Genomic DNA, 22,283 nt, shown 5'->3' with positions numbered 1-22,283 from the left:
CAGGGCCAGATAGAGTTTACCATTTCCTATAAAACCTCTAGCACAGGGGTGGGCAAACTACGGCCCGACAAAGGTTTTTATGCGGCCCGCCAATGAGGTGCCCGGAATCATAACCGGCATTTTTGAAAAGCCGCCGGGGAAAAGGCGCTGAAGTAAATGCGCTTATTTGGTCGCACACCCAACTAAACCGACCAATAAGACAGCCCCGCTCATCCACCCCACTACGCGCGTTTTTATCGTTGACTCGGCTAGGCTGTGCTTCTGTTGGCTTCCCGCGCGAAATGAGTTGCTCGAGGTTATCGAAAAAGCGCAAAATTGAAGATGAATGCTGTGTTTTCAACAAAGAGTGGACTGAAATGTATTTCTTTACTGAAGTTGGAGTTGAAGCTGTATGCTTGCTTTGTAATGAAACAGTTGCTGTGTTCAAGGAATACAATTTGAAACGGCACTTTCAAACCAAGCATGCTAACTTTGGACACAATTCATCAAAGCAAGAACTGCAAAAGAAAGCAACTGATCTGGTAAAAAGTTTGAAGCAACAGCAAACTATGTTTGAGAAAACTTAATCTTTACAAAGGAACGCGACAAAGGCAAGTTTTATATTGGCCAATAAAATTGCAAAGCAAAACAAGTCATTTGCAGAAGCAGAATTTATTAAAGATTGCATGGTTGATGCTGTCAGTGTTGTGTGTCCTGAAGCTAAGTCAAAAGTAGAAACCATATCTCTCTCACGAAGAACTATTGTTCGTCGCATGGATGCAATTGCAGTGAATATTCAAGAACAGCTGTTGACAGCCAGTGGTAGTTTTCAGTGGTATTCTATTGCTTTAGATGAGAGTACTGATATTCTGGATACTGCTCAGTTACTCATTTACATCAGAGGAATTGACAAAAACTTTGAGATTACAGAGGAATTGTTATCTATGGAGTCTCTCAGACACAATTACTGGAAAAGATTTGTACAACTGTGTCATTAACAGTCTAATCAGGTCTGGATTAAGCCTGGATAAACTGGCAAGTGTTACAACTGATGGAGCTCCTGCACTCACAGGTAAACATTCTGGCCTTGTGAGGTTGATGAATGATAAAATCAAAGAAGAAATTCCACTACACAGTGCGTTGTCTTTTCACTGCATCATACATCAAGAAAGCCTCTGTAAATCTTCTTTGAAACTCAAACATGTTATGGATCCAGTGGTGCGTGCAGTGAATTTAATAAGAGCACGGGGAATGAAACACAGGCAATTCCGAAGTTTCTTGGAAGATATCGAGGCAGATTTTACTGATGTGCTGTACCACACAAATGTCCGCTGGTTAAGCATGGGAAAAGTACTAAAGAGGGTGTGGGACCTCAAAGCAGAGATTGTCATGTTTTTCAATATGAAAGACATCTCTTGTGACTTTTCAAAGGAAATAGAGAGTGACGAATGGGTTTGTGATTTTTCATTTGCTGTGGACATAATGCAAAAGCTGAATGAGGTAAACACAAAACTACAAGGCAAAGCTGTATTTGCTCATGAATTGTACCTGGAAGTGAAAGCCTTTCAAGCGAAACTCAAACTTTTTACCAAGCAGCTGACTGAGCAAAACTTTTTTCATTTTCCTCTGTTGAAAACACGAGCAGTTACAGAAGCATTAGCGCACAAGTACAGTTCCCAGTTGATGGCTTTAAAAGAGGAATTTACCAGAAGATTTGCTGATTTCAAGGCAATTGAAGGACAGTTCGGTTTGCTCAGCTCACCTTTTGCCTGTGACATTGAAACAGCTACTGAAGAACTGCAGATGGAACTGATTGATTTGCAAGCCGACAACTCTTTAAAGAGGATGTTTGAAAGTAAACCACTGGTCGAGTTTTATGCATCTCTGCATTCAGAAAAGTTTCAAAATCTGAGAACATTTGCAAGAAAGATGTTTGTGCTGTTTGCATCAACTTACATTTGTGAGCAGGCTTTCTCTATAATGAAAGTTAACAAGTCAAAGAACAGATCACTTCTCACAAACTCAAATCTTCAGTCAGTGTTAAGGATCAGCACAAGCAACTTGACACCTGATTTCAACAAACTGGTAAATGACTGCAGTCAGATGCATCATTCTCATTGACATTGTTCTGTTACTTACTGAGTTACTTTGTTTTTCAAATAAATGTGCTTTTTTTTCTTTAAAGACCTTTTATTTTGGCTATTTAAAATATTAATTATTTTACTTAATATACTATGCGGCCCTTTAAAATTGTGAATTTCTGAATGTGGCCCTTGCACGGAAAAGTTTGCCCACCCCTGCTCTAGCATAATATTGATGTGTTGGGTAAGCTGGGTCTGCGAGGACTGCGTTTACTGCAGCAGTGAGAGAGAGAGGCTCCCAACACTTGAAGAAATGCAACTCTATTTTATTGAACTCTTAACTATCATACATACTTTAACTTGGGTTGACACTATGCTGAGTTAACTGGTGACCTGAGGCTAACCTGACCAGACTATATTACTACCATATGGTGGATGTTCTAGTTGTTGCTCACAGGCTCTGACTGTCTCAGAGGCTGGATCCCGAGAGAGCGGGAAAATTAGTGCCCTCTGGATTTATAGTGGTCGTGTCCTGTCTGGTGATTGGCTGCTGTGTTCTGTGTGTTCATTGGTCATCCTGTGTGCCAATCAATGCCTGTCTGTGCACCATCATATACTTGTGTGTATATTATGACAAGTATGAGACAAAAGCTAGAAAGTGCCCCTCTTTTGGGCGGGATATTCTGCCTTTCTATGGTTCTAGGCTAATTCTAGAAGGGGGCCCGACCCCAGGGGGACCTCCGCTGTGGCCTGGCCCGCAATCGGGGCCTACCGATTGGAGGGCCGGCCTCTCGGGCTGGGGGCCTCTTTTGCTTCGCGCTGGCCCCTCTAGCCCTATGCCATGTTGCGTCAGGGCAGGTGCCGAGAAGGAAGCCACCACGCATGCACGCAATCGTGCTGGTTGCAGTGTGCATGCGCGCAATCGCGCCGCTCGCAGCACGCATGCGCAGACCCATGGTGCCCATTTGATGCCGGTATCGGCAGCTGGAGCGGCGTGGGTCGCTCCAGTGCCGCGCTGGCCCCCTGTGGGGCTCAGAATCACTGCTCCTGGGGGCCTGTTGACACCGTCATAAATCGTGACGACGTTTAAAACGACATCAACATTTAGCCTCAAGATCAGAGAATCCCGCCCCATATCTACAAATTCCCACGCCACACTGCTCCATCAGGGCTTTGTCTTAATAGCTGAGGACCTTCAGGGTAACTAAACTATTAAATCTAAACTATCAAAACTAAACAACTATTAAAACAGTAAGTCAGCCAGACTCAAAACGACAGCTCAGATGTCTTCTCTCTCTCCGCAGATGCTGCCAGACCTGCTGAGATTGTCCAGTATTTTCTGTTTTTGTTTGATTCCAGCAGCCGCAGTTATTTAATTTTATCTAAGAAGCTTGCAAACTTGGATATTCTTCCCAATAGCCTGTGCACAGCAGTTATGGAAGTGAGTGTATACTTTCATAGGTTAGCAGTTTCCAATTCCGAAAGTTTGATACTTTGGAAGAATCTTTTGCTCTGTTCCCTTGCCCCTTTCTTTTTAATCCAGAAGTGAGTCCTCAGCGGCAGGAATGATGGTGAAAGTAGATTTAATTTGACTGGCAATTGGGTAAATCTTTGGAGAAAATATTTGCAGGTCAATGGGGAAAGAGCAAGGCACCGGAACTAATTGGACAGATCTTTCAGAGAGCCAGCATAAACAGATTGGGCAGAATGGCCTCCTCTGGGGTATCATTCTATGATTCAAGACTAATTGTGGTATTTATCGTATTTTTTGTCATGTCTCTACATGTTCCCTCACCTGGTTTAGCACAGGGCTAAAGAGCTGGCTTTTAAAGAAGACCAAGGCAGACCAGCCTCCCCGAACAGGCGCCGGAATGTGGTGACTAGGGGCTTTTCACAGTAACTTCATTTGAAGCCTACTTGTGACAACAAGCGATTTTCATTTCATTTCATTGTTCCATAAAAGCTTTGACTTGTCACATGATTTGCTGTGTTAAATTGCCCCTTAGTGTCCAAAGGTTAGGTGGGATTACGGGAATAGAGCGGGGGATTAGGCCTGGGTAGAGTACTCTTTCGGTCAGTGCACGCTCAATTGGCCAAATGGCTTCCCTCTGCACTGAAGGTAATCTATGATATCTTCACGCTACAAGGCTCTGGGAGCATTCTGGAAGATGTTTTGTCATTTAGTATACTTGTTTGAAGGCAGTTGACAGAATTCATTTAGACGGATCCCCACCTCTGCTTAAGGGCTTGGCAGCGGCTGACACCAGTTTGGAGGCATTTGAGACACAGTCTCGTACAGCCATGTGTAGCCACAGAAGTTGGCCATTCCCTCAATACAAAATGGAGGAACGCAAAGCTTGCAGGGTAAAATGGACAAAGTTTGCAGCACAAGCAGGCTGCACCAAGCCACTGTGTATTCTGTCTGCTAAGAGAGCAGACAGCACCAAAACGAACATTCCGCATACTAATGAGGCAATCTCCGGGACAGTTAACATAGTAATGGAACGATCCCAGGGACAATGGACACAAATAGGGAAGTGATTGCAACATTGTATAGGATACCAGACACCCCGGCACCAGCGGGGTTCGAAAACAAAGCACCTGAAGGCCCGCCCAGTAGCCGAGGGACAGCGTCAGTATTGGGGGGATTCAAACAAATCGATTGGGAAGAGACCCAATCGATCCCCAGCAGATAGAGGGTCCGCCCAAAAGGGCGCGAAGCCCTAGGACCTATAAAAGACAGGTCCCAAACTTAGTTCGTTCTTCTTGACCAGCCCTCCTATCTTGACCAGCCCTCTCGACCAGCTTTTACCGAAGAAGACCTTGACCGAGAGAGGAGAGGTTTGGGACAGCAGCCGCCAGCAAGTAAGTGTCTCACAACGATCGCTACCAGAGATAGACACTCCTGACCCCATTTAACCCGTACCAACCTGAAGTCTGAGGACCCAGTGCAAAGCAAGAGGCCTTGTCCCCCTGATCCGGCAGTTCCCTTTAAGATAAGTATTGGTTTATTTAGTGGTAGGAATAGTTTCATCATCTTAGCGTGTGCATGAGTAGTTTATAATTGTATTATATTAAACTCATTTGTTTGAACTTACTAATTGGTGTATGGTTTTATTGCTTTGAACTTGACCTTGAAACTTGTGGCGGTATCTTAACGATACCTGGCGACTCCAGAGCTAAGTAACGAAACAGAGCTAAATTGAGTGTTAAGCACACTCACCCAGAACGAGCAACATTTAGTGGCGACATCCGCCGGGACTCGATTAGAAGTGGCCCCCCTCTCTGCCCCCCCCCCCCCCCCCCCCCGCCACACTCCGAGAGAACCCAAAAATTTGAATTTGAAATCCAATTGGGAAAAGGAAAAACCACAAGTGTTCAAGTAGTTCAAACCAATACTCCTAATTCGGAAGTGTGTTTTTGCATGCGTAACTAACAGGGTTGTAAGGTTAAACCGAGAGATTTTTGTTGCGACAAACTGTCGGGAGTTTTATAAGTCGGAACATAGCGAAAGCCGTACCCATATTTTATAAGCATTGCCTTATTATCCCTCGTTCCAAATTAAAAGAGAGCATAGAGAAAAGGAAATGGCCATGCAGGCAATGGAACGCCTCATGAACCCAGAGCAGTTCGTGGTTGCAGTGACCAACAGTAGCCGAGTAGGTCAGTGTCCCGTGTGGGAGCTGGAACTCAGGAAATACCTCAAAGGGAAAGGATGGCCCCTTTGGAGTGAATTTTGTGTGAATGAGGAGACAGGTCCCGGGAGTATAGGACATATTTGGTGGGAGAACTTATCTCAAATGCATAAAAGGAATTTAGGAAAAGCACGTAAGCCGATGGCAATTGTGTCCTGGTTGGCACAATTGCGAGGCACAGAGGAGGTCGTCAGGACGCTCCGAGCAGAGTTAGAGGAAAAGAATAGAATGAGCAAAGTCGACATTTGCGATGTCGAAAAGGATAACATAGAATTAAGGAGGAAGTTGGCAGAGAAGGATAGAGAGGCGGATGATGCCAAGAGGGCACATCAGTCTTGTCTAGCCCACCTGAGCAGCTCCCAAGCCCAGTATGAGAAAGCCTATCAGGATGTGCAGCGCGCAGTTCTGATAAGAGAAGATTCAGAGAAGCAGGTAGAGGCACTGCAAAGGCAATGCTCTGACCTAAAGGCAGCTTTAAGGGCACTCCATGCTGCCACCACTGAGCAACCACTGAGCAAAGGCAAAGCACAGTGGACCACGCGAAATGTAGGAAGCAGATTGCGCAGCTGCAATCTCTGCTTTCTGTGCAGAATGGGTTCCAAGAGACATTTGGGACCCAGTTAGATGAAGAAAATGCCCCAGATTGGCAGGAATTAAGCGAAACCGCGCAGCGCTATGTTCAGGGAACATGTGCGCCAGCAGCGCAACAGAAAAGGAAAGCGCCCCAACCCCCACAGATCAGATAGCACCCGCACCAATGAACCCAGTCACCACCCAAAGAAAAGCAACCGCAGAAGGCGCACCCAAGGTCACACACACCACCCCCTTAACTGTAACACAACTAAGGGACGCGTGTGAGAAAATCACCCCGTTCCTCCCCACTGCAGACCCCCACCAATTTTTCGCAAGAGTGAAACAGCAGGCGACCATGTACAGCCTGGATGAGCAAGAGCAGGTTAAGCTCACGGTTTTGAGTTTAGACTCATCAGTAGTAGCAGCCCTCCCCGACCCACAGAACATTGGAGGAGGCACCCTCGAAGAGATGCATACAGCTATTTTAGACGCGATAGGGTGCAACAGAGGAGACCCAGTCGAAGGCCTAAATAAGTGTAGGCAGAAAAGGACAGAGCACCCCACAGCATTCGCAGGAAGGCTGTGGATTTATTTCACTGCCGTTTTTGGTGATTTAGACCGCGCACATTTAACCCGAGATAATATGGTTAAATGGACCCGCACAATCATCTCCCACGCCACAGATGCAGGACAGAATGTCTGCAGCAGTTATGACCCATCAGAAGAGGACCATAATGAAAAATGGGCATTGAAAAGATTGTCCCGCGCTTGGGAGCAATCTGTCCAAGGCAAGGTAAAAGTAAAGACCCCAGAAGAAGCTCAGGCTGCAGCAGATATTTAGGCAGTGAGAGCGCACCAAAACCCCGCATGGGTAAATGAAGGAAAGAACAGCCCCCCACAGAAATCACAAGAATGTTACAACTGCGGGCAGTTAGGGCATTTTGCTAGGGAATGCAACGCCCCTCAGAAATCTCAGAGAGGCCAGCAGACAGGCACTCTGACCAGGAACAAAGCAAAGCCAATCCACAGTATAGGGACGCAGTCAGGACAGGCCAATGTGGACGGAACGGACTGACGGTGTTCGGGCTCCCCCACTTGGGTCTGTGACACCCTCTGGGACCGATCCGGAAGACCGGTGGTCACGGCGAAAATTACTTTGGGACACAGGAGGGTCCCGCACTACCATTAATTCCTCCACTACTCCACAGGCAGACACGTGGCCCACTACAGCTTCAATAATCCTCAGCGGCTTTACAGGTCACTCGCAGCAGGGACACAATACAGCCCCTGTATCAATCCAGCTAAGGAATATCTCCACCAGACACCCCGTTGTTTTAGTTAATCTGCCCCGCACAGCAGAACACATACTGGGCATTGACTTAATGAATGCCCACAGCCTGTCGTTCGATCCAGTCAATCAGTGTGTCTGGCGAATGGCAAAATCTGACAGAGCACCCGCAACTCTCACAGTAGGAGAGTATGCAAACAGGATTAGCGCAGTAGGCGACTATTGTTTTGACCCAACCACACTTAGCACGGACAAACAGGTTAGGACAGTTTTGAATAAACACAGGACAGCATTTGCCAGTCACCGGCACGACTGCGGCAGAATGACTGGACAAGTTCAAGTTACTGGACCTGACCCGAGACCACAGAGACAGTACAGATTTCCCCTAGAAGCAGAGGGAGAAATTGGAAAAGTTATAGAGAGCTTATTAGAGCAGGGTGTACATAGAACATAGAACAGTACAGCACAGAACAAGCCCTTCGGCCCTCAATGTTGTGCCGAGCAATGATCACCCTACCCAAACCCACGTATCCACCCTATACCCGTAACCCAACAACCCCCCCCCCCCTTTACTTTTTAGGACACTACGGGCAATTTAGCATGGCCAATCCACCTAACCCGCACATCTTTGGACTGTGGGAGGAAACCGGAGCACCCGGAGGAAACCCACGCACACACGGGGAGGACGTGCAGACTCCGCACAGACAGTGACCCAGCCGGGAATCGAACCTGGGACCCTGGAGCTGTAAAGCATTTATGCTAACCACCATGCTACCGTGCTTAGGACAGTAGCCTCAACTAATAATGCCCCTATTTGGCCAGTAAGGAAGCCCGACGGATCATGGCGTCTGACCATAGATTATCGGGAACTCAACAAAGTTACCCCAGCAGTAGCCCCCACGGTAGCAACAAGTCCCGAGACTATGCTCAAGCAGGGACTCCACTCCAAATATTTCACGGTATTGGACATTAGCAACGGCTTTTGGTCAATCCCATTGGCAAAGGCGTGCCAGTACAAATTTGCCTTCACATTCAAAGGACAGCAGTATACGTGGACATGCCTCCCACAAGGATTCCACAATTCCCCCTCCATTTTCCACCGACAGCTGGCAAATAGACTAGCAAAATGTTCCCGACCCGAATGTCTGGTACAGTATGTGGACGACCTATTACTGCAGACAGACACCAAGGCAGAGCACATCCCGCTTCTGTCCGAACTCCTGGAACTATTGCAAGACATTGGATGTAAAGTTAACCCCAGAAAGGCCCAAATTTGGAGAATCAAGTGATGTATTTGGTTACAGTCATCACGCACGGAAAACGCGAGATCGAGTTCAAAAGAATTGACTCGATCGTCAAATTGCCCCTTCCCCAAAATGTTTCAGCCCTCCGGTCATTTTTAGGACTGGTTGGGTATTGTCGGAACCATATCGATTGTTTTGCGACCAAGGCAGCCCCACTTTCAGAGCTCCTTAAGAAAGGAGCCCCTTGGGAATGGCTTCCGCAGCATACAGCGGCTGTGGAAGAGTTAAAGAAAGCCCTCAGCGCAGCACCCGCGCTACAAGTTCCAGACCAACTCTCCCCCTATGCAATAGAGGTAGCTAGCACCGATTTGACCCGCTCGGTCGTGCTCCTTCAGGAACGGCACGAGCAGCTACGACCGGTGGCTTATGCCTCACGACTGTTAGACCCCGTGGAGCAAGGTTTCTCAGCCTGCGAAAGGCACCTGCTCGCGGTATTCTGGGCAGTACAATATTTTTCCTACATTACCGGACTCGACCCCATCACCATTTTGACCGAACACACCCCCACACAGTTACTTTTAGACGGACGACTGAAGGACGGTTCAGTGAGCCAGATAAGAGCAGCTAGGTGGACACTTCTGTTACAGGGACGGGACATAACAGTTAAACGAACCAAGACACACACATTTTTAGCGGACAACCTACAGTATCCAGGACAACCCCATGAATGTGAGATAGTAGCACCCATACACAACACAGGACCATTCATTGCCAAAACGCCCCCCAGGAAGATAGGGAATTCAAGCCAGAGCCCCCAGCACACAGACACGTGTGCCCCCTTGAAAATCATTGTGGACGGTTCATCCACAGTTTTAGATGGCGAACGCATTACAGGATGCGGAATTTATGTGGAAGATGCGCAGGGACGCGCACTAGAGGAGATAGCACTAAAGTTACCAGGTCACTTAGGCACGCAGGCAGCAGAGCTCGTGGCCATTGCATACATAGTGGACCACCCAGATTCGTTCCCCAGCCCCGCAGACATATATTCGGACAGTTTATATGTCTGTAACAGCCTCACAGACTTTCTACCCCTGTGGAGGACAAGAGGTTTTGTCTCCGCGGACGGGAAGCCCCTTCCATCAGCCCCATTACTCCGACATATCCTAGAAAAGGCAAAAGATAGGATGTTCGGTATAGTTAAAGTGAAAAGTCGCCATTGGTCACCCCCCCCCCCCCGGAAATGTGAAAGCCGATGCATTGGCAAAAGCAGGTTCCAGGCGAGGTCACCTTTGGACAGCCCCAGCTAGCGCACCAGCTAGCACCCCTGTGAGTTCAGTTCAGGTCTCACAGACAGACATAGAAGATTTAGTACAGGCACAGAAGCAGGACGAAAATCTCTGGGAGATTTTAAAAGGAAACTTGGTGGCCCAGTACGACAGATTCAAACAGGCTTTGACCACACATGAGGGTGCGATTATCAAAGACCAGTTGTATGTGGTTCCCGAAAAGGACAGGAATCAAATGATTGCCTTATTCCATGATGGTCATGGACACCAAGGGATTGACCCTACCACAGCACACCTTAGACAACTCTGTTGGTGGCCCAATTTAACAGAAGATCTTACCCACTATATAGAGAACTTCTTAATTTGTGCACAGAATAACCCGGAGAGGTATTCAAGGAAGGCACAACTCAGCCACACTCGCCCCGTTAATGGCCCCTGGACAAACCTCCAGATCGATTTCATAGGTCCATTGCCCCCTTGTAGGAATGGCTATAAATATGTTCTGGTGGTCATAGATACCTTTACCAAATGGGTAGAGGCATTCCCTTCCCGCACCAACACAGCAAAGACAACTGCAAAGATCCTGACCCACCATATCTTTACTAGATGGGGACTCCCCAGAAGTATAGAATCTGATCAGGGATCTCATTTTACAGAACGGGTCATGAAGAACGTCCTGACCATATTCGGCATCAAACAAAATTTTCACATTGCGTATCACCCCCAGTCAAGCGGGATAGTGGAACGCATGAATCGGACTCTAAAATCGACCCTTAGAAAAATGGTACAGGAGAACAATTTGACTTGGGATTCAGTGCTCCCATTCGCTCTTATGTTTATAAGAAACACTGTTTCATCATCAACAGGTTTCACCCCACACACACTCATGACCGGACGCCCTATGAAAGGTTCAGAATTCCTTTTAGGACTCGACATGACCAGCCCAGAAGTGACGGCCCTCACACACGAGAAAGCAGTAAAACAATTCGTTGAGACTGTAAGGTCTGCTCAGCTAGCAGCCGCAGTAAAATTGGGTAAAAGGAGGAAACAGAGCAAGGCCTGTTTCAACAAAAATGTCCATACCACAGAATTTCAGGTTGGGCAACAAGTGATGTTATTTGTATATAACCCCAGCACGTTTTTGGCACCAAAATTTTCCGGCCCATACTCTATTTCGGACAAAATCAGCCCCTCAGTATATAGGATAAAGTACCCAAACGGTAAGACTGCGTGGTTCCATATTAACCAGCTAAAGGCTTATGGAACACAGTCAAACCACTCGCACCATGTCCTGCTAGACGCAGCAGAACACCTCGCCCCGCCCACAAGAGACACATTTCCACCCTCCCCCTCACAGACCAGTTCCTCATCGGACTCGACCTCGACTCCACCCACTGACTCCAGACCACGCCCCGGAACGCCCACAAGCTGCCACAGCAGAGACAGTGACTGAGGACAGCCACAGCACTCCACCCTACAGCCCCCACTTCAGCGACTTCGACCCCGACTCCAGTGACCCCATGGAGATCACTTACATTAAAAATCCAGACCCACATCCAAACCCACCGCCCAACTATGACGACCCCGACAACGTTCCTTCAAATTTAGACCCCACGATTTGGCACAGGGACAATTCTTGGCGACTTGTCCGCAATGACGAGAGTGACCCCAGGTCACACAATGCCAAAATTGCATACCTGATCCATACAAGGGTAGGGGATCCGGGAGAAGAGGATGACTTGATATCTGACTCCCGACACGGCAACCCCTTTGCGACCCTGTTCGCAGAGAATGATGAGAAGTGAGGTGTCCAGATGATGTAAAAAAGAGGAACCGCTTGAGAGATAAACGTTGTCCTTTCTGATGGAACCTGCACGCATGTTTGTATGTTAAATGTTTGATATGGAGATTGGCCACTTGCTTTTCAGCTGAAAAGCTTGTGACCACCTCACATGAACGTTAGTTTGTCCGCCGATATTTCTGAGAACTTGACTCAGCTGAAATGTCTGGAGCCCAACTTAAGGCTTCACCCTTCACCCCTCTAGGAGCATCTTGGCTCCCTTTTTTTTTAGGTGCCCCTCTATTCTGGGAATAGAGGCCGCAAATTCCACAATGACTACATTCTTGCCCATTCGTTTCAGGTCGCTCAGGCAGTGGAGAAACGGCATTGAGGACCCGCCCTGTCTGAGGACCACCCTCTGGTCAGCTAAGCTCGGGTACAGCACAGCACGCCCTACCCGGGGATCCCATTCAACTCTTACCCGTCGCGGCCCATACGCAACTCATTCGACCTTTCTCATTTCTAAAGCTTGGTTTCATTTTGTTTAAGGTAGCCCTTCGGCCGCCACGCCATATGCTATTTACATCCAGGAACATTTTGGGATGGTAAATTGCAACACTCTGCAAGACGGCTCGCACTGGTTTAGTAGTTAAGTATATGTCTGGTCCTAAATCCGCTTTGAAAAAAAAAATGAGGGAGTCACATGGAGGTGACCATCATAAAGGGAAATTTGGAACAAGAGGACAGATATACTTAAAGTCAAGACAGTAAGCTGAACACTAACAGATAATATGCTTGATCCCATAGCTTTCGGACGTTCGCGAGAGGAACCGAAGCAACAGCACAGCAAGATCCCAGGAAGGAAAGAGAAGAGACAGAGAAGATGAAGAGCACTCCAATTGCTATGTTTTTAGCTTTTGTGGCATCTGCATGGTTGCGCGTGGATGCGAACCCCCTTTCCCACAGTACAACATTTGCTAACTTCTCCCAAACCCAGACCACCCCCAGCCCAGTCAATGGTAACAGTACCCCGACCTGGTGTACCAGATTTCTGACATGGTACTCCTTGTCGTACGTCATTGAATCACTTTTGGTGATTACAGTTCTCTGTATTATAGTCCAGACCCTCAGGATGAGGAAATGGAGGAGAGCCTACCGCTCTCGTACCTCAACAGTGTAGAGTGAGATCCCCTATTTTTGGATTCCACCAGTCCCCCGAACCCCTGGAAATGTAATCAAGTATTTATTTTTACACTCGGTGCCTTTGTAAAATAAAGAGATTCTTTCTATCAATGATGTACCTCTGCGCTCGACTGCCGAGTCAGAGAGAATGAAATGTAATGATGCTGCTGTGTGAATGATTAAGGGTTTAGAATGTTGTAGAATGTTTAAATATGAGATGAGAGTAGTTTATTGAGAATAGTTAGAGGTTCTCGATACCAATTGATAATGCATGTCCCCTTTGACATAGCGCCAATCAGAAATTGTTAGTTAAAAGATTTTTGCCATAATTGAGGACAGGATAGAAGTCATGGAACTCATTTCTAAATGAGGTCAGGGGACCCAAAGAAACCGTACTTGGGTGATCCTTCATGATTTCTCATGAGGATCACAAGGAGGGAGTGTAGCCACCGAAGTTGGCCATTCCCTCAATACAAAATGGAGGAACGCAAAGCTTGCAGGGTAAAATGGACAAAGTTTGCAGCACAAGCAGGCTGCACCAAGCCACTGTGTATTCTGTCTGCTAAGAGAGCAGACAGCACTGAAACGAACATTCCGCATACTAATGAGGCAATCTCCAGGACAGTTAACATGGTAATGGAACGATCCCAGGGACAATGAACACAAATAGGGAAGTGATTGCAACATTGTATAGGATACCAGACACCCCGGCACCAGTGGAGTTCGAAGACAAAGCACCTGAAGGCCCGCCCAGTAGCCGAGGGACAGCCTCAGTATTGGGGGGATTCAAACAAATCGATTGGAAGAGACCCAATCGATCCCCAGCAGATAGAGGGTTCGCCCAAAAGGGCGCAAAGCCCTAGGACCTATAAAAGACAGGTCCCAAACTCAGTTCGTTCTTCTTGACCGGCCCTCCTCTCTTGACCAGCCCTCTTGACCAGCTTTTACCGAAGAAGACCTTGACCGAGAGAGAGGAGAGGTTTGGGACAGCAGCCGCCAGCAAGTAAGTGTCTCACAACGATCGCTACCAGAGATAGACACTCCTGACCCCTTTTTTAACCCGTATCAACCTGAAGTCTGCGGACCCAGTGCAGAGCAAGAGGCCTTGTCCCCCTGATCCGGCAGTTCCTTTTAAGATAAGTAATGGTTTATTTAGTGGTAGGAATAGTTTCATCATCTTAGCGTGTGCATGAGTAGTTTATAATTGTATTATAATAAACTCATTTGTTTGAACTTACTAATTGGTGTATGGTTTTATTGCTTTGAACTTGACCTTGAAACTTGTGGCGGTATCTTAACGATACCTGACGACTCCAGAGCTAAGTAACGAAACAGAGCCAAATTGAGTGTTAAGCACACTCACCCAGAACGAGCAACACATGTTTTGTTGCCACTTGGTGAGCTGGATTCATCTGGGTCAGCAGACAACTCGTGTACCTTCATCTATAGATGTGTTGACCAATTAGTAAGGTGGCAGCTGTGGGGGTTACAGTCTGAGTTAGAGAGTACGTCAGGAAAGGCTCTTTGACTTGAGCCTCTTTTTTGCTGGCTCTTTCTGGAAGAGAGGATGCAGAGGGTCACTGGTCTACTTCGTCCATTCTGAACTTGCCTCTTTAGGACAAGTAGAGTAATGCCAACAATCATGGTGCAGATCATCCACTTTAGCAGCTCTACAAGCTGCAGTGAGGACAGGGTCCAATCTCTTGGCATGAGGAAAGCGTTTGCAGACTGGGTAATGCAATCACTGAAAACAATAACATTAGTGGGCTATGATTATCATTCAAACACATAAATAGTTGTTTACTTTCTAAAACGCCAAGTTACTGGTGCCATTGACCACATCATACAATCATTTATGGCACAAAAGGTGGTCATTCGGCCCATTTAGTCCATGCTGGCTGTGTTTGTGTAACAATCCAGTCAATCCCATTCCCTCGTGTTCCTTCCCCATAATCCTGGACGTTCAAGTGTAATTCCGATTTCCATTTAGATGCTCTTTAAATTGTCATTTTGAAAATGAGATAATTTGTATGATTTTTCATATAATATTAAAATATAAAAGGTGCACTCAAACCTATTCACAAAAGGGAGCACGGGAAACGACAACAAACTCGGCAAATACAGTAACAGAGAGCAAGGAAAATACGGGCGAATGACGGGACGAACAGCAGAAGTAGAGGTGAACGCGCGACGACAACGGCAGCGAAAACCATCCGGGAGAAGCACGTAACAACACCAACACCAAATCCATTCGCGTATTGCCCCCTCTGTATTGGACATAACTGCTGTAATTGTTTCCCCGGCACTCAAATGTATATGTATATCCCCAGTTCCCACCACCCCCCTCCCCAAAAACAGGTTTCTACTTATTTGTGAATCAATATTGCTAACTGTACAGAGTTGCTGTTGTTCAGCTAGTGCACAATATCCTACCAGTTTACTTTTTTTTCTCTTCTATATATATATATTTTAATCTGTGTACATAACTAAATATACTATGTTCAAAAACCCAATATAAAACATTTATAAAAGAAGCCTATTCACAAAACTGATGGGGATCATTTGAAAGCTGTAGACTTGTTGAAAACTCAGTGAAGTGACGTAAGAACCACCTTGCCAGACATAATGAGCTTTAACTGTCCTCTCAGAATCAGGATGGCAGAGTCACTCGAGATCTCAGGGGGCGATTGTCCCTGCCCTATTGTGCGTCACCCCAGGCTCAGGAGAGGATCCTATGCTCAGTGTTAGGAAAAAAAAGGTAGTTTTCAGGGATTTATAACTGTTCTGGTAAACATTAGAAATAAGGTATAGTTTTAAGTGGGTTTAATTTAGTTATTCTGTGCCTGTAAGAGTAAAACCTACAGTTAGATACATGCTGGACAAAGGTGTTTGTATGTCTGGGGGTTGGTTAAGTTACAGCTGTGTTTCATGTAAGGTGGATTGGCCACACTAAATTGCCCCTTAATTGGAAAAAATGAATTGGGTACTCTAAATTTATTTTTTGAAAGTTACAACTGTCTTTCTATTGTATTTAGAGAGGGCTATGGTGCAAGAATAAATAAACCAGCAGTGGTTGCTTAGCAACTGGGGCCTTGTGAGGCAGAGAAGCTTTAATGTTTTAGTTTAGTTAATTTGATAGCAGTTGATAATAGGTAGTGAGAGAGAAGGCTGCTCTCACAGGTATCCTAGAAATAGTTGGGTTAGAAGGCCAGAGAGGGAACATCTCTCTCAGCTTTGCTGGAGGAAAAGCCATACCATGGAGTAATAGTTAAGAAAACGAGTGCAAGAGATTTACAAGAATGGTAATGGAGATAAGAGGCTTTGGTGACATGGAGAGACTCGAGAAGCTGGGACTCGAAAAGCTGAGATTGTTCTCCTCAGAGCAGAGAGTGTGAAGGAGGAATTTAATACGTGTTCAAAATTCTATTACAGTAATTTTGTTTCAAAATCTAGAGTACCCAATTTTTTTTTTCCAATTAAGGGGCAATTTAGCGCAGCCAATTCACCTACCCTGCACATCTTTGAGTTGTGGGGGCGAGACCCACGCAGACACGGGGAGAATGTGCAAACACCACACGTACAGTGACCCGGGGCTGGGATCGAACCTGGGACCTCAGTGCTGCAGGCAGCAGTGCTAACCACTGCGCCACCGTATCACCCACTATTAAGGTAACTGATAAAAGAGCTGGAGACATCATGAGGAAAAACACTTTGACAAAAAGTCATCCAGACTGGAAACGTTTGCTCCCTTTTCTCTCCACAGATCTGTCAGACCTGCTGAGGTTGTCCAGCAGTTTCTGGTTTTGTTTCAGATTCCAACATCCGCAGTAATCTGCTTTAATGTTGTTGAGGAAAAACGTATTGGTTTATTTGAGTACAAGCAAAATACTGCAAATGCTGGAAATCTGAAATAACAAGAAGAAAAACTCAGCTGATTGGCGGAAAGAGAAGAGAGTTAACATTGCGCGTGCGTATGACTCTTCGTCAGGTTTATTTATGCCCTGGGATGCACTGGCTGAAAGGGTGTTGAGCACAAATTTAGTCAGAGCTTTCAAAAGGGAAGCGGATGGATATTTGAGGTGGAAACATTTGCAGGTCTTTAGGCGAGTGGGACTAACTGGATAGCCCTTTCATAGGGCTGACACACATGCGATGGGCCAAATGGCCTCCTTCTGCATCTATGTTTCTCGCCGCTTGGTCAATGACAGGTGACCCATGGGATGGTGTCGCAGCGAGCACGTTAAGGATTTCAGATGAGGAGCAGGAGAGAAGTAGAGGGAACTATTGGGTGCATTCTTTTATCAGCTCATCACTCGCACGGCTTGTGTTGACAATGTCATTCAACAGCGGAGATTTAATGAAGAGTAGAAGCGTATCCGGGATTGCAAGTGATGTTTGCCACTCGTTGCCAATGGGGATGAAAGTTGAGCAAGATAATATTGTACTCGTTTGAAAAAAAAAACAAAGTAGGCCCAAGATCCTCCACTACATAATCATTGTTGGTGGAGAAGGCCAAATGGCCTCCTTCTGTTCCTGAGCCTCATACTAACGTTCTTACTAACACAGCAAAATCCGATGTCGTCACAGTCAAAAGTAGCATCCTCATGGAATGAGGAAGAGGGGACATAGCCTAAAAATGAATCAACATACACCAACATCTGAAAATAAATACCAATTATTCTTGTGTGACATTAATTAAATTTAATACTTCATCAATATTCATGTTGACTTCATGACTATAATGGATGACAATTCATAAAATAAAAGGGGAAATGTGTATTTATTTTTTTAAAAGGTTATGTTGTAAGCCCCTTCAAATTGCCAAAACAGCAACAAAGTCAGTCTTGCTGACTGATTATACAAAGGCAATCTTAACGAGGACAGGCACCCACCCTAAACAACTGTAATCATTTAATCGAACCTCCGAAAGGTCCTTTGCCATCCTGCATGAGAATTAGATATGATAGTGGATGCCACAGCTCATGAGGCGCCTCAATCAGGATTCTTTCGATGGTTAACATTAAACAATTCATTTGAAATTGCAATTTCTCCCACCCTGCTGTAAAGCTGTACGCTTCAGGCAGAATTATTAGTTTGGAAAAATAAATTAAATGGGCAGGAATCAAACGGTGAACTGGGACGCTCATGTTGGAAGATATAAAATCAATCGGGATTTGAAAGGTTATCATGTTTCGCATTGACAACACAGGAAATGGATTGCCCAGTGGGCCAGAGGCTAAAGTTTGGCCTTGAGTTGGGTCATCAGCTTCTCCAATTTGATGGCTAGTGACATGTCTCCTTTAATCTTCAGCTTGCCAGACATGAAGGCCATGGTCGGTTTCATCTGACCTGAAACAGAGCAAGAAAGTATGTTTTTGCAAATGAGCAAAGATGAAGTTAAGACAGAAACCGGCCCAGCTCGCTTACGTCGGAGTTTCTGCTGCTCTGCTCCTGCTCCTATTTTCTATGTGACCCCATCAACATTTTCGGCTGTCCCTTTCTCCCCTGTGAAATTATTTAGCTTTCCCTTTAAGATAGCAATGCGATCTGTCTCAGCTACGTGATGTGGTAATAAGTTCCATACTCTAACCATTCTACGAGTAAGGTTTGCTCCTACGTTTTCATTTAGAATGTTATCATGACTAACTTATACTCAAGGCCTTTAGTCTGGGCCTACCCCACACAGAAACACCAGGCTGGGTGCAAAGGGGAATGTCTTGTTCGCCTCCACTAATCCCAACTTCCCGCCCTCCCCAGACCACGCCACAGGGAGTCAGCTCCAAACCACCCACCCCTCAACCGTAACATTCTCCAGGCGGCCTTAACGGGGCAAGGTTCAAACTTCCACCCATCAGAGGGCGGAAGTCCCACCCTTGAGGGCAACCAGCCAATCTGATTGGCTGCGAGCTCTAGCAGCCCAATCAGTGCCAGAATTCAGTGGTGGGCAATGTTGGGATAAGGAGTCCCCAGAGGGAGGCAGGTCTGCGGTTTTGATACAGTTGGGCAGGGGGGAGCTTGTTGTGAGGGAGCTGTGGGTGAGAAGCCTGGATTTTGGGGGCCAGGCGGTGATGCACAAAGGAAAGGGTTAACATCTTTGGGGGTGCTCCCCCGATGCGCACAGGGCACTGCCCGAATGATGTGCCCTCCCCCTTCCTTCCCTCCCATTCAACAAAGGTGTCTCAGAAACAGCCTTCACACTGGCCCACCTTCCACTGCCCAGTGTACTAATGCAGTGGGGGCAGATTGAGGGTCTTAAAGGGCCACTAAAGGGCCTCAATAGTCCTACTGGCAGGAGGGGAGTGGACACCTCCCCCCACCCTCCCCCATGTACTGTGGGGATGGCATCAGGGGGTGGGCAGGATGGAGGTAGACTGGCTATCAGTCATATTTTACATGCCCTCTGCCGAAAACATCACGGTCAGCTCAATCTTCCCTGATAATGGTAACGATTCAGTTCTGATATCTTCTTTGTGAATGTTCTTTGCACCTTCTTCAGTGCTGCTCTGTTCCCTCTGTAATAAGGAGACCAGAACTGCGCAGAGCACTCCACACGTGGTCTAACCAAGGTTCTATTCAGGTGTGGCATAACCTCTCTACTTTTCAATTGTACGCCAAGAATTCTAATTAAATATTGACTAACTATTGGGCAGATCACACTGCTGCCTCACGCTGCCGAGGACCCGGGTTCGATCCCGGGTCACTGACCGTGTGGAGTTTGCACATTCTCCCCGTGTCTGTGTGGGTTTCGCCCCCCACAACCCAAAGATGTGCAGGTTAGGTGGATTGGCCATGCTAAATTGCCCCTTACTTGGAAACGCAAATCATTGGATAATCTAAATTTATTTTTTTTAAATCTGTCACGTACACCAGCCCCACAACCCTCTGGGATCTCTGCCCAGTTCAGATTCTGCTCCCTTACTCATCCCCGATTTTAACCAATATACCAACGGCAGCCGTGCCTTCAGCCGCCAAGATCACCCGCCCCGATGGTTGGGTGAGGTCACGGGGATGCGGATGGGAGAGTGGGCCTAGGTAGGCTGCTCCTACAGAGGGTCGGTGCAGACTCAATGGGCCAAATGGCCTCCTTCTGCACTGTAAGGATTGTATGATTCTATGAATATGTCCTCATTTGATTCTGTGCCAAATTGTGTGCGGCAACATTCCTGCAAATTGCCTCAAGTCTTTTACTATCTAAACAATGCTTCATAAATGCATGTTGTTGTTGTTGTTGTCATTGGACAAGAGGATCCAAGGGAATTGAAGATGGGAATTGGATCAGCCATGATCTAATGGTGTGGCAGAAGAGACTTGAGGGGCTGAATGGCCTACCCCAGTCCTGTAAACACTCACCTGCAAACATTTTCACAAAGTCATCGCTGTTCATGTTCATCAGCACGTCTGCCTTCCCCGGGAAACTTCCGTGTCCAATGCTGCCACTTTCATTCTTCAGATCGATGTACCAGGTTCCTGGGTGATCACCTGCTCATGTCAATCATAAAAGGGCACGTCAGAGCACTTTGACATGAAACACACAGAGTCAGGAAAAGCCTAACATGCAAAAGAAAAACGATTCAGCGATTCCAGGAGAGGGTCATTCTAACGTGTGTGCGTGGGTTTCCTCCGGGTGCTCCGGTTTCCTCCCACAGTCCAAAGAGGTGCAGCTTAGGTGAACAGGACATGCTAAATTGCCGCCAGGTGGGATTATGGGGATAGGGCGGGGGATTGGGCCTAGGTAGAGTGCTCTTTCAGAGGGCCAGTGTAGTCACGATGGGCCGAATGTCCTCCTTCTTCACTGTAGGGATTCGATGAATACTGCAGGTGCTAAAATCAACAAAGATAGATCAATGGCTGTTTTTAATTATTCTTTATGAGAGTGGGAGACAGAGTTCATCGTGAGGGATGGGGCCCGTGCCCGCATTTACAGACTCTCGGGTCTAAGACAGAATCACATTATACCCATTACCGCACTGTAGCGTTACAGTGGGAGCCGAGTATATTAATAAATACCTGTTGCGGGAAAAGAATTAGTGGGAAGAATTAAAGGAAAGGGATGGGTGATTGAGACTAATTGTGGGCTCCACCAATCACAAGGAGTGTATTGGAATACTCTCCCCATGCCTGGATGAGGGCAGCTCCAACAACACTCAAAAAGCTCGACACCATCCAGGACTAAGCAACCCCGCTTGATAGACACCCCCTCCGACAACTCCAACATTCATACCCTCCACCACCAACACGCAGTTGCAGCCGTGTGTGTTACATACAGCAGGCACTTCAATCACAGAATCGCAGGATAATTACAGAACAGAAGGCTATTCGGCAGGTCTGGCACATTCCCCCCCCTCCCCCCTAACGCTGCACCTTACTCCTTTCGGAATAATTATCTAATCCCCTTTTGATTGCCTCCATTGAACCTGCCTCCACCACACTCTCAGGCCCTGCCATGCAGCTCCCAACCACTCACTATGTGAAAAAGACTCGCCTTACTTCGCAAACTTGCTAAGCCTCCTTCAACTGTACCCTTCCAACCCTGCCTCGAAGGGCAAGGACGGCAGGTGCATGGGCACACCACCCGCCTGCAAGGCCCTTCAAAGTCACGCACCATCCTATCTTGGAAATGTATCGCTGGTTCCTTCACTCCCCCTGGGTCAAAATCCTGGAAAGTCCCTCCCTAACAGCACTGTGGGTGTACCTACACGTCAAGGACTGCAGCGATTCAAGAAGGCAGCTCACCACCACCTTCTGAAGGGCAATCAGGGATGGGAAATAAATGCTGGCGATGCCCACGTCCCGTAAAATAATAAACAAACGTAAGCAAGATTGACGAAGGAGAAATCAGGATGGTGTTTAGGGAAGAAAAACCAGATGTCAATGCACAAGTGGGTTAAAAACATTCTGTATGACCAGTGGAAACCATGGATAACTGCAACTGAGAACAAAACTCACACCCAACGTGCAATGTAAACATATTCATTGTACAGAAACAACCTCACCGGACAATTCAAACTGATAGATGCCTCCGGTGGATTTCACCACATCAGCACTGAGTGCTCCCTCAATGGCCTTGAATGTCTCAGCAACTGGTCCCTCAGTTACTGCTGAAGCCTGTTCCTTTCCTGATTGAAACTTAGGAGTTGCACCTGAAAGGAAACACAAAGACGTTAACTGGAAT

The 22,283-nt window shown here is 46.7% G+C and overlaps 2 protein-coding genes across 2 annotated transcripts in view; one reads left to right on the top strand and one right to left on the bottom strand.

Moving 5' to 3' along the window:
- Positions 1-142: 142 nt before the first annotated feature.
- On the top strand, positions 143-16,974 carry LOC119970124 (general transcription factor II-I repeat domain-containing protein 2A-like). The gene is made up of 2 exons (XM_038804182.1): positions 143-2,064; positions 16,875-16,974. The coding sequence occupies exons 1-2, from the start codon at positions 832-834 to the stop codon at positions 16,890-16,892; spliced, it is 1,251 nt and encodes a 416-aa protein (XP_038660110.1). The 5' UTR covers positions 143-831; the 3' UTR covers positions 16,893-16,974.
- Positions 16,975-17,797: 823 nt separating this feature from the next.
- Positions 17,798-22,283, bottom strand: part of hsdl2 (hydroxysteroid dehydrogenase like 2) — a 106,628-nt gene continuing 102,142 nt past the window's right edge. The window contains 3 exon segments of the mRNA XM_038805599.1: positions 17,798-18,460; positions 20,462-20,590; positions 22,105-22,251. Coding sequence (XP_038661527.1) covers positions 18,348-18,460; positions 20,462-20,590; positions 22,105-22,251 — 389 coding nt within the window. The 3' untranslated portion in view covers positions 17,798-18,347.

Source organism: Scyliorhinus canicula, chromosome 8 (assembly GCF_902713615.1).
Source record: "Scyliorhinus canicula chromosome 8, sScyCan1.1, whole genome shotgun sequence".
NCBI lineage: Eukaryota > Metazoa > Chordata > Chondrichthyes > Carcharhiniformes > Scyliorhinidae > Scyliorhinus > Scyliorhinus canicula.
Note: the sequence above shows the minus strand (reverse complement) of the source record. Positions and strands in the feature narration are given on the sequence as shown.